This window comes from Sorex fumeus, unplaced genomic scaffold (assembly GCF_029834395.1).
Source record: "Sorex fumeus unplaced genomic scaffold, SorFum_2.1 ptg000034l, whole genome shotgun sequence".
NCBI lineage: Eukaryota > Metazoa > Chordata > Mammalia > Eulipotyphla > Soricidae > Sorex > Sorex fumeus.
The window spans coordinates 17,828,542-17,843,376 of NW_026606091.1; the positions used below are offsets into that span (position 1 = coordinate 17,828,542).

The 14,835-nt window shown below is 41.8% G+C and overlaps 2 protein-coding genes across 2 annotated transcripts in view; one reads left to right on the top strand and one right to left on the bottom strand.

Annotated features, from left to right (window-relative positions):
* The window catches only part of MOB3B (MOB kinase activator 3B), a 238,989-nt gene extending 224,493 nt beyond the window's left edge, over positions 1–14,496 (bottom strand). The window contains exon 1 of the mRNA XM_056117133.1: positions 14,428–14,496. The gene's annotated coding sequence lies outside the window, so the exon portion shown is untranslated. The remainder of the gene's footprint in view (positions 1–14,427) is intronic.
* On the top strand, positions 8,356–8,976 carry IFNK (interferon kappa). The gene has a single exon (XM_056117134.1). The coding sequence runs from the start codon at positions 8,356–8,358 to the stop codon at positions 8,974–8,976; it is 621 nt and encodes a 206-aa protein (XP_055973109.1).
* Positions 14,497–14,835: the final 339 nt, after the last annotated feature.

Consider the following 14,835-nt stretch of genomic DNA (forward strand, 5'->3'; position numbering starts at 1 on the left):
ATGCCATGGCAACTACAGAATGGAGTCCTCACACTGCTCTGCTCCTATTTTTCATGTCTAGAGTGTGACATCCTCTGGCATGAGGGGCAAAAGGGAGTGATTCTCCCCCAGCAGCCCTTAGTTGCCCTTAGGGAAAATCAGCACCTGCATATTGACTCAAAAGCAGTGAGAGAACTGACATTTTTCATGCGTCTCAGTTCTACTTGGAGATTCATTTCCTAGAGAGACTTTTTCTTTCTCTTTTCCCACCTCTTGACTATGACTTTCATTACTAAAAGGAAAAAGCATCCAAGAAATAATACGTCACCTAGTATACTCGTGGGCTTTACTTCCCTCTTTTACCTGTCAAATCAAATACTTGGGCAGATTGCCACATGAAATTACTAAAGCAATTTATGCATTCAGCTCTGGAGTGCTACTGTCAGAGAAAAGTACATTCACTGCCTAGCTGTGCTAAAGTTTAGCCTTGATGTCTCTGCCACGATCCCATGGGATGTTTGAAGCACGCACACTGTCTCAGGAATCTCTGGAAGTTTGAGAGGAATCATGGAATCTCAGAAGCAGAAGGAAACTCAGAGATGGCTCACATTAATTTCCCTCTGAAATCTTGGAATCTCCCTACAATATCCCTAATTATGAGGTTCTTCACTTGCATTTCATACATTTTGCAAGCATTATTTCACTGATTACCCACCCAAACAAATCCTCTGTCCAAGAGGACTGTATAACTTGCTATAAAGCTCAGACCAAGCAATGTGCTTGTGCTCTGCTTGTAAGATACCTTGTCTTGACTTTCATATTGTTAAGTGATAACAGGTATCATCTAGTACATGGATACCACACAGTAGGCACCCTGCCAGTCCTATACACTATACTATACACTATACCTATACACTATAATCTTGACTACTCTCCCATTATATAACATTGCTACTTTACAAACTGCATAGCACTTTACGTTTTATTATCACTGTCACTGTCACTGTCCTCCCGTTGTTCATCGATTTGCTCGAGCAGGCCCAGTAACATCTCCATTGGAGACTTTGTTGTTACTGTGTTTGGCATATCGAATACATCACGGGTAACTTGCCAGGCTCTCTGAGATATTATAGTTTCTCTTAAAGAAATGTACCAGTTTAGGGGCTGGAGAGATAGCACAGCGGGTAGGGCATTTGCCTTGCACGAGGCCAACCTGGGTTTGATTCCCAGCATCCCATATGGTCCCCTGAGCACCGCCAGGAGTAACTCCTGAGTGCAGAGCCAGGAGTACCCCCTGTGCATCGCCAGGTGTGACCCAAAAAGCAAAAAAAAAAAAAAAAGAAAGAAATGTACCAGTTTAAAAATAAATAAATTAAGGCACTTGCCTTGTATGAGGCCAACCCTGGTTCAATTCCTGGCATCCCATATACTTTTCCTGAGCACTGTCTGGAATAGGCCCTGAGCACTGCCATGTTTGATTCAAGAAACAAAAATAAAAATTAAGTTAAACAAACAAAAGTTTAAAAATACAGTCTACTGAAGAGACTTATTTCACACCTAAAGCAATTCAATAGAATATCAGACAGGCCTCATTTTTGTGTAGTCTTTGTCAAGTTATAAAATTCTGATAGCCTTAATTCCTTAACTTTAAAATAGGGATAAGTCTATTTTGCAACATTCTTGTGATGATAAAGTAAAGTAATGCAAAAAATCTTAGCAGCACTATCCTTTTTTTTTTTTTTTTTTTGGTGGGAGTTGGTGCCATACCTGATAATGCTCAGGAGTTATTCCTGGCTCTGCACTCAGGAACCACTTCTGGTGGTGCTCTGGAGACCATATGAGATACTGGGGTTGGAACCTGGGTCAGTCTCATGTAAGGCAGGTGGCTAACACACTGTACTTTCTCTCAAGCTTTGTGACACCCTCCTTGATGTTATTAATAACCAAAGCAGTGTTAGTTGTGGGTGAAGGTACTGAAGGGTCTTTATTTATACGTTGGTCCTATGGGTATTTCCATGGGTTATGTTTTTTCTAGACAGTAAATAACAGTCTGTCACTAAAAATAGATTTATTTTTGGTAATGAAAGCAGACTTTTAACATTATTAAATCAAATTTTAACGATTTACCATTTCTTTGCAATACCATAAAAATGTAAGGTATATCTTCACACCTCTATATCCTCTATATGTATATGATTCAATACACCCACTGCCCAAGTTCCAGTGCTATCACACTTTCAGAATCACTTTCTCTGCCCATTCTTCTCATCACCCTACTCCCAAAGCATACTTTATTTATGTATATTATGCAGGGATTATTTGCAGGGCCTCCCACATTCGAAACAGGTGCTCTATCACAGAGCTACATTCCTTCCTGAATGTGCTTTGTTCAAAGATACCATATTACCAGGGAGACAGAACAGTGGGGACGGCAATTGCCTAGTATGGATCAAGCCTGGTTCTATGCCTGGCACCACATATGGTCACTTGAACATGGTCAGGAGTTATCCATGAGTTCAGAATCTGGAGTAAATCTTGAGCACCACTGGGTGTGGCCCTCCCTAAAATAACTAAATGAAAAAGTAAGATGCCATAGAATCATTTCTCTTATTTGTATGCGTAACTTTGAAAAAAAAAAGAAAGTATTTTTATTTCAAGAGTGCTTCTGTTCTTCAGAAACTGGAGGGGTCAGTGAGGAATTTTACTAGAAAGTTGCCTAAGGCTAGAATTCCAATTCTCTTCAAAATTAATTTTTAGAAGTCTTTATTGGGTGTCTATGCCAGTCTAATCCACAAACCAACTCACACCAGTACCAATACATTTTGACTGCCAGAATATTTTTCCAAATGGGTCAAAAGCATGGAAGATAGGAGATAGCAGTTCATCAAACTAGTCCCTCTTCCTGAGTATATGGCTAGAGTAAATTTCCCACAGAATATTTTTCCAAATGGGTCAGAAGCATGGAAGATAGGTGACAGCAGTTCATCAAACTATTCCCTCTTCCTGAGTACGTGGCTGGAGTAAATTTCCCAACATCCCTTACATTTCACTGTGACTATGTTCCCTCCAGTGGGATGTAACTAAAAAGGATGTATGTTTCTCCGAGTAGAGCTCATATTACATTCCCTTGCACATGGCTCTGTAGTGCCATTTCACCCCAGTATGACACAGATAAGCCCTGAAACCTAGGATGTCACATGGAAGTTATCAGGGCCACCAAATGGAAAGAGTCCAAATTCTTGATGATTGCTTGGAAGAATGCCAACTCCAGCTCAGGTATGTCTGTTCTAAATTTACACAAATGAGAAGAGTGTCTACAACATAAGCCCCATTCTATCCAACTATAAATATGTTTGTTAAGAGTAGCCAAGACTGGGGTCATTTGGAAATCCTAGGATTTTAACAAAATTATGAAATGTGAAAGAAATCCTACACTAAAGACTCTTAATTTTTTTTATATAATGCCTTTCTATGTTCCTCATAAACACCAAGAAATATTATGACCATACACAAATTGATAGTAATTCAAAAAAGACATTTTCTTAGCTCTGCAATGCAGTACGTTAAAAATGTTTTACACACAAAAATTGACATGAATGAAAGTATTTCAGTTCTGTGTATATGGCTCAGTGGTAGACTGAGTGGTAGATTCACACTTTGCTTGTGTGAGGTCTGAGCTTAATCCCTGGCACCATAAATATACATACATGATTGAAATGACTATTAAGATTTAAACAAAAAGACAATACTGTTCATCAACTACTTTTATCATTTCTTTCCTGACTACACCACTCTCAGATATGGTCTGGGAGAAAATCCACATCTACTCAGTGTGTATAGCAGAGGTTATTCTGATAGGTGTTTTTTTTATTTCCACCATATGAAACACTTATTATTATGTCAGAAGTCAAAGCCCAGAGGGCCAGAGCGATAATACAGAGGGTATGGCATCTGCGTTGCCCTTGCCCAAGCCAGGTTTAATCCATGGGCATCCTATATGGTGCCCTGAACACCTCCAGGATTAATTCCTGAGTGCAAAGCCAGGAATAACCCCAGAGCATCACTGGATGTGGCTCCAAAACAAAATAAAAGAAAAAACCCAGAACTGAAAGTCCTATTAGACTCAAAATGGACCAAGAGAAGCTATAATGGTAAAATAACATGCACGGAACCATTCTGCTCATTTCTAATCAGAGAGAGAGAGAGAGAGAGAGAGAGAGAGAGAGAGAGAGAGCATGCACGTGTGTGTGTGTGAGTGTTGGGTGTGCGTGTGTGTGTGTGTGTGTGTGTGTGCGTGTGATAGAACAGGGTTAAGGGCACATGCTTTGGATGAGCATGGTCCATTGCTTTGCATGAACATGGTTCATGACTAATCCCCAGTGATACATGGTTCCCAAGTGTAATTGTCACTGGGTGTGTCCCTAGAGGCCCCTGAGTGCCATTAGAGTGGCCCTGCTGATTATTGGCCCCTCAGGGCTACAACAGCACAATTCCTTGGATCTTAGCAACCAACTACAAGTCCAACTGGGGAACCCCCAAAACAAACAAAACTGAAGAGTAAATTTTACCAGTGCATATTCATTTGCTTAACTACTTATTCTTCTATGTTGTATTTCTTTCCAGGATTCGCTTTCTACGAGCTCATATTATTTCTACATAGGAAGTTCCCAAGTATATAATGCCAAACTGTGCTATGAAAGAGAAGCAAGTGTAAGCTTGTCCAAAGAACTTCCCATGATATGATAAAAAATGACAGCTGCAGGGAACATTTAATACAGGAAAGTGGCAATACTTAGGCAGGAGATGAAAAAGTGAAGATAGACTTAGAATTTCTCAGTACTTTTGCTTATACAGGTTTACATTCACACGTGAAAACCATAAGAAATCATGCACTCTTTTCCCCCAAAATATCTGAGGTTTCATGTAATCAATGTCTTGGATACAAACGGAATAAAATATATTCCTAGTCTGCAACAATAGATATCTAAATCAAGCTATGTAATTGCACCAGATCAGAGGTATGATAGTGCTTATCACCTAACCAGCTTCAGGAAACCAAAAAAAGAAAGCAATGAGAGTAGGCAAGGATACAATATGGATGCTTGTGCCACCAGCTACCATTCTGTGAACTCAATTTCCCCAACTCTGGACTTTGTCCTCCTCAAATCACCATCTCAAAAGAATTATTAGCCCACAAAAATAACTTTCCTGTCATTGAGGCATGGTTTCATTGTCTCTTTTTCTGTAACCAAATAAATTATAAAGAACCTTCTATGAGCCAGCTACTGGGATTGGCAGCTGTGTCTGTCTAATACAGGACAGATAAGCCATAGGTTAATAATCTAGGCTCTTTCAAAGTATTGTCCTCAGTGATATCACCTATACAGTTATAAAGATACATGTGTAGGATTAAATTTCAAAGCATATCAGAATGTTTAGACTCTGGTTTTGGCATTTTTAAAAAAAAATATAGTTTCAAGCTGCCTATCCCAAGAAGTGATTTAAGTCTCTCTCCAACTCTTTGGGTCATGAATGACATTCAAGAGAAAGAAGCAAACAAGTCAGCTGTCATAGCTACATCGTGGTACTTTAGTGTTTAGTGGGGAGACTAGATACCAACTAAAAACATATACCAAATTGACAATGATTGTCACTTACAGGGAAAGAGAGTGGTACGAAGTGAGACCGAGCTGGCAAACAGAGTATGCAGCACTGTAGCACTGCCCTCCTGTTGTTCATCAATTTGCTCGAGAGAGCCCAGTAACATCTCCATTGTGAGACTTGTTGTTACTGTGTTTGTTTGGCATATCAAATACGTCACGGGAGCTTGCCAGGCTTTGCCATGCGTGCGAGATACTCTCGGTAGCTTGCTGGGCTCTCCGAAAGGGGCGGAGGAATCGAACCCAGCTCAGTCTAAGCCGGCCACGCAAGGTAAACACCCTACCACTGTGCTATCATTCCAGCCTTCAAAGTATGCACTTTATCTAAATATTCATATTTTTTCTGGAATTTTGAAAATAAAGAGTTCATGTATCACTTGCATTGTTATACATTTCTGTATCACATGCATTATTCAGAGAACCTGGTTCTCTAAAGAACCCCCAACAGACTGCTACCAATGTGGAAGGCAGTAAGAATGAGTAAAATTATTGGGGTTTCGGGGTAACTTTTGAATCAAAATAGCTGTGCTCAACTCCGTGATGACCACTGTATGTCCTTGAAGTGGGAGGTACAGCCAGGCCTGGCACAAGGCATCCCAGTGCTGAGCCCCTCACTTCTGACCTCACACATGGAATGACTTAGCTTCATGTACTGAGTAACACAGATGATCAACATGTTACTCTCATCCTGGCTTGAAATTTTCTTTTGATAGAAAGCAATAAATCTTACCAGAAGATGCCAAGTGCCTCTGAACTGAATCACAGCTATCTCGTCTAGACTGAACTGTCTCGTCTCTACTTTGTCAAATAAATTGTGTCTTGTTTATTACTATTACCATTTTAATCCACGTGGACTTCACATAACTCCATCAAAACAGAAAGTATATGCTGGCTACATATACATGTCTCAAAAAAAGCTAGAGAAATAGGATAGTTAAAATGAGAACACGTTGGCTATGTCAACACATAGTCTAATAGAGATAGATCAGACAGTGTAAAAAACAAATTTGAATGTATGAATAAATTTTTACAAGTCACATTTTTTAATTTTCTAATTTATATTTGATATATTCAGATGTCATGGTTTTATAGAACAAAGATATGATCAATGATTGTTTATCCAAAAATACTTCTCATCAGTACGTGTCTGTGTATACTTCTCATCAATGTATGTGTGTGCGCATGCATGCATGCAAATACTGTTTTCCTTTATGGCAGGCACCCTCTTTAGAACATAGTAATTGTTAGGAATATATAAACAACAGAGCCAGCAAAGAAAAATGCAATCTAACAGACCTCTTATGAAGCTTTTCATCCAATGACAAAGTTTCTACATAGAACTTCAAATCCAGATTCTGTTCTATGAGGTCCATAGGAACTAATATGATAGACAGGGAGTCAGACAGAATATGGGAGAAACCATTAAATTATAATTTTGGATTAACAATGATGAAATTGTTTGTATAGTAAATTATTGCATAGGTATTCTCTATTTTTATTTACTAATCAGGTCATCCTCATGGTGATAGAGAGAAGACATGAAAATAAATCATCTGTCTTTCTTTGTTACATGTATTAATAACATTAGCATAAACAAACATTTAGAACACATTGGAAAGAGATCATGCTATCTGGAAGACCTGTGGATTACTCCTATTATCTAGCACTTAGACTAGGACTGCTCTATAACAAGGGACTTCGAGATATCATGAATTATAAACTCTATCTTTAGACCCAGCCTAGTTACTAGCAGGTGATAATGCTAAAACTATAATTTTAATTGAATGACAATATGGAATAAGATATGGCATGACTATAAAGTGGGGAAATTTTGAATATAATGAACAAAATGCAAAACTGCATGTGACAAGAAAATACAGTAGTTTCCCTTATTTGCAGTTTTGTTTCCATCAGTTGAGTTTCCTGTCAATTATAGTCCAAAACTTTTGTCATTATAGTATAATGTTATAACTGATGTTTATAATGAATGCTTATTGTTGTTTACCACTTACTCTGCTAATTTGTATTTTGAATTTTATTTAAAGTATGTATACATAGATAAAAAAATAGCATTTATGGGATTTGGTATTGGAGGTTCTTAAAACAACCCTGGAAATGAGGGAGGCTGACTGTGAAAGAACTTGAACATGGCTGAAAACAGCCAAATCTTTAATTACTTCCATCACCTATCAGCAGACTTTCTTAGTAAATGATAGTCATTTGGTTAAGTTTTGACTAAATCAATGTGAGAAAATGTTTGATTACAGGATCAGGTTTAACAAAATATTTTCTTGTGGAGTGGGGGAGGGGATTGCTTTCCTATTTGTAATAGATTTGAGTGCGTGAATAAGTGAGTTTACTGACACACGATTTTCAGTTCTTCCTTTTGTACTCTGCATTACTCGTAATGGTGATTCTATAGTACCAGAATGGATCATATGGGGATCTAAGGCAATGGTAATGTTTTGCTCACTTTAGTAAAAAATAAATAAATAAAAGATATATTTTGATATCTCTTTCAAGAACAACATAGTCACCTAAAGGGTTTTTTTTTCCCAAGCCTCAAAGGCAAAGGGGTTGAAACCCTTACATTGAGAAATAAGAAAACTCCTCCCCAGCGAAGGTATTCAGGTGTATAAATACTCAAGATCTAAAACATCATTGTCAGACTTGAATCTGATGAGTTTTTTAGGTCAGGAAATAGACAAAAAAAAAAATGAGGGCCAATCCTAGTATTATTCAAATGTCTCTTTGGTGTGTATACTTTATAAGTCTGTTCATCACTGGCATACTCTCTCTAGACTGTAACTTCCTACATGTTCACCTGAGGAGAATGACCTGGCAAAATATGAGAGTTCTGAACAGTATGAGCAATTCATTTCCTCTAGAATGTCTTGGAGAAATCAAAGCTTTTGAGCTGCCACATGAAATCTTTTCACAACCCCAGTCTACGAAAAGGGACATCACAGAAACTATCTACGAAATGGTCATACAGGCCTTCAACATCTTCTATCAGTATACCTACAAATCCTCTTTGGAAGAGAGAGACCTGGATCAAATTCAAATTGGACTTAATAGGAAATTGCAGTACCTAGAATACTGCATGGAAGAAGAGAAAGAAAATGAAATCTTGAAAGAAAAGGAAGATACAATTAGACAACCAGGAGCTATGGTCCTGCATCCCAGCAACCTAGAACTGAGGAGATACTTTAAGAAGTTAAACAATTTCTTAAAAGATAAGAAATATAGTCATTGTGCCTGGGAGATAGTTCTTGTGGAAATGAGAAGATGTTTCTACCACTTGCAGAAATTCGCAACATATCTCAGGAGGAAATAAGGTATGTTTTATAAATTGAAATTCAATTTCTATCCTAAATTACCTCCTTCATTTTCTTTTTAAGAAGTATTGTACTATCTGATAAGCCTGTCCTTCATCAGGTTAATGGTGGCATTAATGCTTCCCGACTCTTCAGTTGATCTTGCAACGTTAACCACATTTATCTAGTTTGGAGTAGAGAGATGACCAGGGAGGCAATGCCAAACCATCCCCTGGGTGACAAGAGTCTTCAAGAAATCTTAATGAACATTTAAAAAGGAGCAAGATACCATTTCCATCTTCTACTTTCTTTTCCTCTTTCCTTTTGCTATTTTGTACTAGTTCAGCTCTACCAGTTCTGAACTTTATCAAGTCAACTACTAGAGGACTTGGATCCTCCCTTTGTATTACAAAATTGTTACTCTTCCTATCGATTTTCCTTGTGAACATTTTCTGGAAGTTCAGCAGTTTTCCTTGTGAAATTTAAGCAAGTTTTAAAAAAAGCTTATAATACTTCCCTTATTGCACCCCCTCATACTCCACCCACAAAAAAAGTTGAATAATGGTACTATTTGATTTGTTTGAAATGATGCAGTTTGTAAACTGGCACTTTAATAGACTGAAGATCCCCAGTGATAATGAATGACTGAGTTAAACAACCCCTAAATTCTCATTCAACCTTTGTAAGTCTCTAATTCTAAAGTAGAGAGCACTATTTATTCCTAATGCATATTGTTTGACTACATAAAAAAGTGGGCTCTGCTTTTTACTGGGATGCCTGTACATGTAAGAGGGAGTGTGCATATGTGGGTAAGAGTATGGCTGAAATGACATGTCAATGATCACATTATGAAATAATTTAACATTAGATTTTCCCAACCAGAAGACCACTCTTTATCCATTAAGTAAAACAGTCATCCTAATAATACATGACACTTTAATATACTTATGTTTTTGAAATAATTTTTGGTCCTTCATTTGTATTGATTTATCATTCAGCTGAAATGAATCTTCTCTTCCTGTCATTTCAGAATCAGCTAGCTTCAGTCAAGAATTAATGGAATGCGGCTACACAAATGCACAAAAGAAGGTGAAATGTACCTATTTCAGCCTCCTGGGAGACCTCTCTAGGATGGAGCATGCTACTAAACTGCTAAAATTAAAGATTCATCCAAGTGCAGCACTCAAACAATGTAGCCAAACTTAGAGAAAAAAGTGAAATGTTTAAAACAAGAAAAATGGGTTGAGGATGTGGCTTAAAAAGGAGCAGCCTCGAAAGTAGATAAAAGACCAAACATGATGGCCTCTCAGATTCCGTATTGCAAACCATAATGCCCAAAAGTAGAGAGAAAGTATGAGGGAAATTGTTTGCCATAGAGGCAGCGGGAGGGGTGGCACTAGTGGTTGAGGGAGGGATACTGGGGACATTGGTGGTGGAAAATGGAAAATGTACACTGGTGGAGGGATGGGTGTTTGATCATTATATGAGTGAAACTCGAACAGGAAAGCTTTGCAATTGTAACTCATGGCAATTCAATGAAAGAAAGAAAGAAAGAAAGAAAGAAAGAAAGAAAGAAAGAAAGAAAGGAAGGAAGGAAGGAAGGAAGGAAGGAAGGAAGGAAGGAAGGAAGGAAGGAAGGGAGAGAAAGAGGAAAGAAACAAAAAAAGGAAAGAAAGAAACAAAAAGAAAAAATTAGGGCAGCTTGCCTCAAATATGAGAGTTCTTGGATTTAAGTCCTGGCACTAAGTGAAAAGGAAGGATCTTATGGACTGTGGTTGAGGCTTATAAGCATTTTGGTGATAGGTGCGGCATCCCTAATGCATACATTTATTCTCAAGTAAATTGATATTACTTTAATAAATTAATAGCTAAACTTTATAAAATAAGAAAAAATTGTAGATTACGGTATGTGGTTATCAGTAGTCAAACAATAAATGAATTAGTATGTCATTTAATAAATATTCATCAACAGTTTTCTAAACAAAAAAGTGTATTACAAGTTATAAGGGCTGGAGATATAGCACAGCACGTGGGGAGTTTGCCTTGCATGTGGCTGACCTGGTTCGATTTCTCCGTCCCTCTCAGAGAACCCGGCAAGCTACGGAGAGTATCCCGCCCACACAGGAGAGCCTGGCAAGCTCCTTGTGGTGTATTCAATATGCCAAAAACAGTAACAACAAGTCTCACAACGGAGATGTTACTGGTGCCCACTGGAGCATATCAATGAAAAACAGGAGGACAGTGCTACAAGTTATAAAGGAGTTGAATCATTTAACTACTGTAAAGAAAGGAAATGTTTAGTGTTTTCTATGAATGTCTCTCAAAAAAAAACCTTTGTAGAATCCTGATTTCTAATGGGATCATGTTGGTCACTTTAGTATTGTGTGTTTAGAGTCCTGCCAAACGTTTGCTATGCAAAAAAGAGGGAAAAGCATTTGTACTTCAGATCATTAGGGACTGATGGTAAGATAGGAACAGAAGTTACAACAGTGTTACAACAGTATGGTTTTTTAAAGTATATTCCCAGGCAGAAAAAGGAGAACAGTCCCACTAAAAATATTGATAATATTTTATTGCAAAATATCGCAATCTGGAGAGATTGCACAGCGTATAGGGAGCTTGCCTTGCACATGATCAAATCACGTTCAATCTCCAGCACCCCATATGGTCCTCTAAGTCTGCCAGGAGTGATTCCTGAGCATCACCAGATGAGACCCCAAAAATGTATATGTGTGCATATGTATGTGTGTAAGAGATATCACAGAGGAAGAAATACCAACAGATAAAAAAATGTTGACTTACATTGGTAATTAAAGAATTCAAAATAAAATATTAAGATATACTCCCATCAGGAGGACAGTGATGAAAAAGAAAGTTTATATTAAGTTTATATTAGAGTGTGAGCAGGCTGCAAGGTATTTGGAAAAATCCTCCAGGATATTGTTGAGTAGAGGATAAATCGGCAGGTTTTTGACCATCTTAAACACCCTGATGATATTTTGTATTAACTCCTTTAACCTAAGTACCCTCTCTACAGAACATGTTCTAAAAATTAATTGGATGATTACAAAAACCATGTTTGGAACTTCCCTTTTCTCATTTTATCTTTCTCTATTTGTATTTATTCTATCCTGATTATTAGAGGGATTTTTTTTTAAGAAACTGTAGAATAGCTCTACAGCTATTTTTCCACTATTATTTCTGTTTTCCTTCCTGAGGCAGGCTGGAACATACATTGCCCTTTCCCTTGTTAATGATGCCTTTGGACACTTCTAGAACTACCCAGTCCCTCTTGCTTCTCTCTTGCTGCTAAATTTCAAAAGAATCCTTCCTTGGAGAATATTTTCACAGTGAAACCTTTGCAAAGTGCCTTCTAGTGCTTCAAAAATTTTGCCCTTTTCTTTTTCTGGTCCCACTGATAACACCCAGAATGGACAGGAGAAAATGTTCCTTTTCCACATTACAGATTCATGCCCCCCTCCCTCCCCACCCCACCCCCACTCCCGCTGCCCTGGGTTTGTTCTTAAATAGAAGCTCAATGGCTCTGTTAAGTGGGGTTGTGGGAACGCTGCTAGAATGATAGTGCAAAGCCAGGTTCAGAGAGTCCATTTAAAATGTTGGAGCGAAGCTTTTCCTTCTCCTAGGTTGGAGGTGGGGAGGTGGGATCACAGGTGGAGGATAAAAAGAAAGTAATAGTCTCTTTGGACAAGGGACCGATTTGGTGTCCAAGAGAAAAAGCTGGCAATACCGGTTATATGCAAGGCTATGCGGAAGTATAGGTTCCCACAGGTGCACAGGCTCGGCCACCTCTTCCAAGTGACTAACTATCCAGGCACCATCTGGGGACCCTGCCTTTTTTTTTTTTCAGGGTGACTGATTTGCTCTGGCCCTAGATCTTTAATAAATAACCCAAGAACTCTCTAGGAAGTTAATGCGAGGGGGTAAAACTAAACTTGTGAGGCAAGACAGGAAAATCTTCAGTCTACACTGAGGAGCCTGAGGGTCAGTCCCCACCTTCACGTGAACTCCGGCGGCGGCGCGTGCGCTTTGCCCTGCGGGTCCGCTATTTGCTAAATGAGGAGCGGGGACTTGGGAGGGGTAACCACTTTCGGTGAGCAAAATTCTATTTGCGCGCCCCAATTTGCGAGCTAAGTCTCAGGCTTCCCCCGTTATTTCAGTCTGCATTCTCTTTAAAGCCACTATGCTCGCTCTCCAGCTCTTGCAAACTCTGTAACGAAGAAGTGTCCTGATGCCATGCCACTGCCCTGGCTGCAGCCCGGTCTCCACGCCCTTAACCCTGAGCCTGAAACCCGCTGAGAGCGAACCAAGAAACCCTCTGGGTCGCGGTCGGAACCTCGCCTGCAAGCTCTCCAAAGCGACACCCTCTCTGGGCTGGGTGCGCTGTGCAGCTCGGGGATAAGATCTGAGCAATGCGCCCAGGGCCACACGGCCGAGGGCGGGTAAACAACTTTCTCCCCGCCCTGGGACAGCAGACCCGGGTGGGGCGGCCTCCTCGGGTCCCGCCGGGGTCCCCCAGGAACTGGCCAGGGGTGCTGTCCTAGACTGGGGGGTTCAGAGGGGCACCAGATTAGAATGCATGGAGAAAAAAGGAGGAGAGGGGCTTCCTCTTCTCCCGGGCGCCTGCCAGATGTTGCAAAGGCAAACAATGGGGGTGGGGGAACAAAAGGCCCTTCTCCACGACCTCAGTCGCGTGGTCCCCGGAGAAAAGAGGGCGTCTGGGGAGGAGTTCAGGAAGGTAGGCGAAGGGAGATGCCGAGGAGTCGGGGTGGCGGGGTGGGATTTCGGCACTCACTTGCCTGGCGCCAGGGCGGGGGAAAGCGGGGGGAGGCTAGATAAAATGCGAGGTGGCGAGATCCGAAGCAAAGTTGCAGGGTTTTCGCCCCTTTCCTAGTGCAGCGATCCCACACGTTTGACAGTTGTTGGGCGCAGGGTGCCACGGGATCTGCAAGTTCTTGACACGCTCTCTCCCTCCCAGAAGCGTCCGGGGTCCCGGGCACCAGCGGGCGGAGCACCGCGCCTCAGCCCGAGCGCACTTGCGCCAAAGTTTGTCTTCCCGCTCCCCAGGACAGCCCCCCGACCACACCCCGATCCCCTGCAGCCCTCGGCGCCTGACTCCCAGACACACGGGTGGCCCCAAAGCAGAGGGATGGCACCGGTGCGTAAGTCTGTATTTCTTCACCCAGGCCCCGGGGGCCTGGGGTGGGGACTGCACGCTCCTGCCTGCCCGGAAAGGGCGCGCGAGTCGCGGGCAAGGGTCCGAGACGCCCTCCAATCCCGGAAGGCCGGGGTTCGGCCAGCTCCCGCATCCACGTTCCCGGTGGCGCCAGCCCCCAGGTGCGCCCCGCATCTCAGCGCCCCCCCCCCCCCAACCGGCCCTCCCCAGGGCGCGGCCAGAAGCCGGCAGCTGCGAGCTGCGCCAGCTCCCCTCGCGGCTCCCAGTTCTTACTCACCGAGAGGAGTTTACCTTCAGCCGCGGGGCCCCAACGTTTCTGATCCGCTGCGGGTGGCGCTAGAGGAAGATCGTGGGGAGAGCTCGGGGCAGGAGGGGCGACGCTGGCAAGGCCACGCGACCGAGTCCCGGGCCAGCGCTGGCGGTTCCGGGAGAGCCGGCGGGCGAGCGGGCTCCGGGCTCCAGCTGCAGCCGCCGCCGCTCCCGAGTAGCCCCCAGCGGCACCCGGCGTGTGGCGGTGGCGCGGGGGCGCCGAGTGGGGATCCCCCCTGGCGGCCGCCTCGGGAACCGCAGCTCTTTGAGCCAGACCGGTCAGGTGGCCTCTAGGGTCATCTCGCTGGAGGGGAGAGAGGTAGGGAATGGATGGGCAGGGTGGAAGGCCCCCTGGGGCCTTGCATAATTTATCTGA

Excerpts from the sequence above, each read along its gene's own strand:
- IFNK (XM_056117134.1), top strand. The coding sequence starts at position 8,356 with ATGAGGGCCAATCCTAGTATTATTCAAATGTCTCTTTGGTGTGTATAC.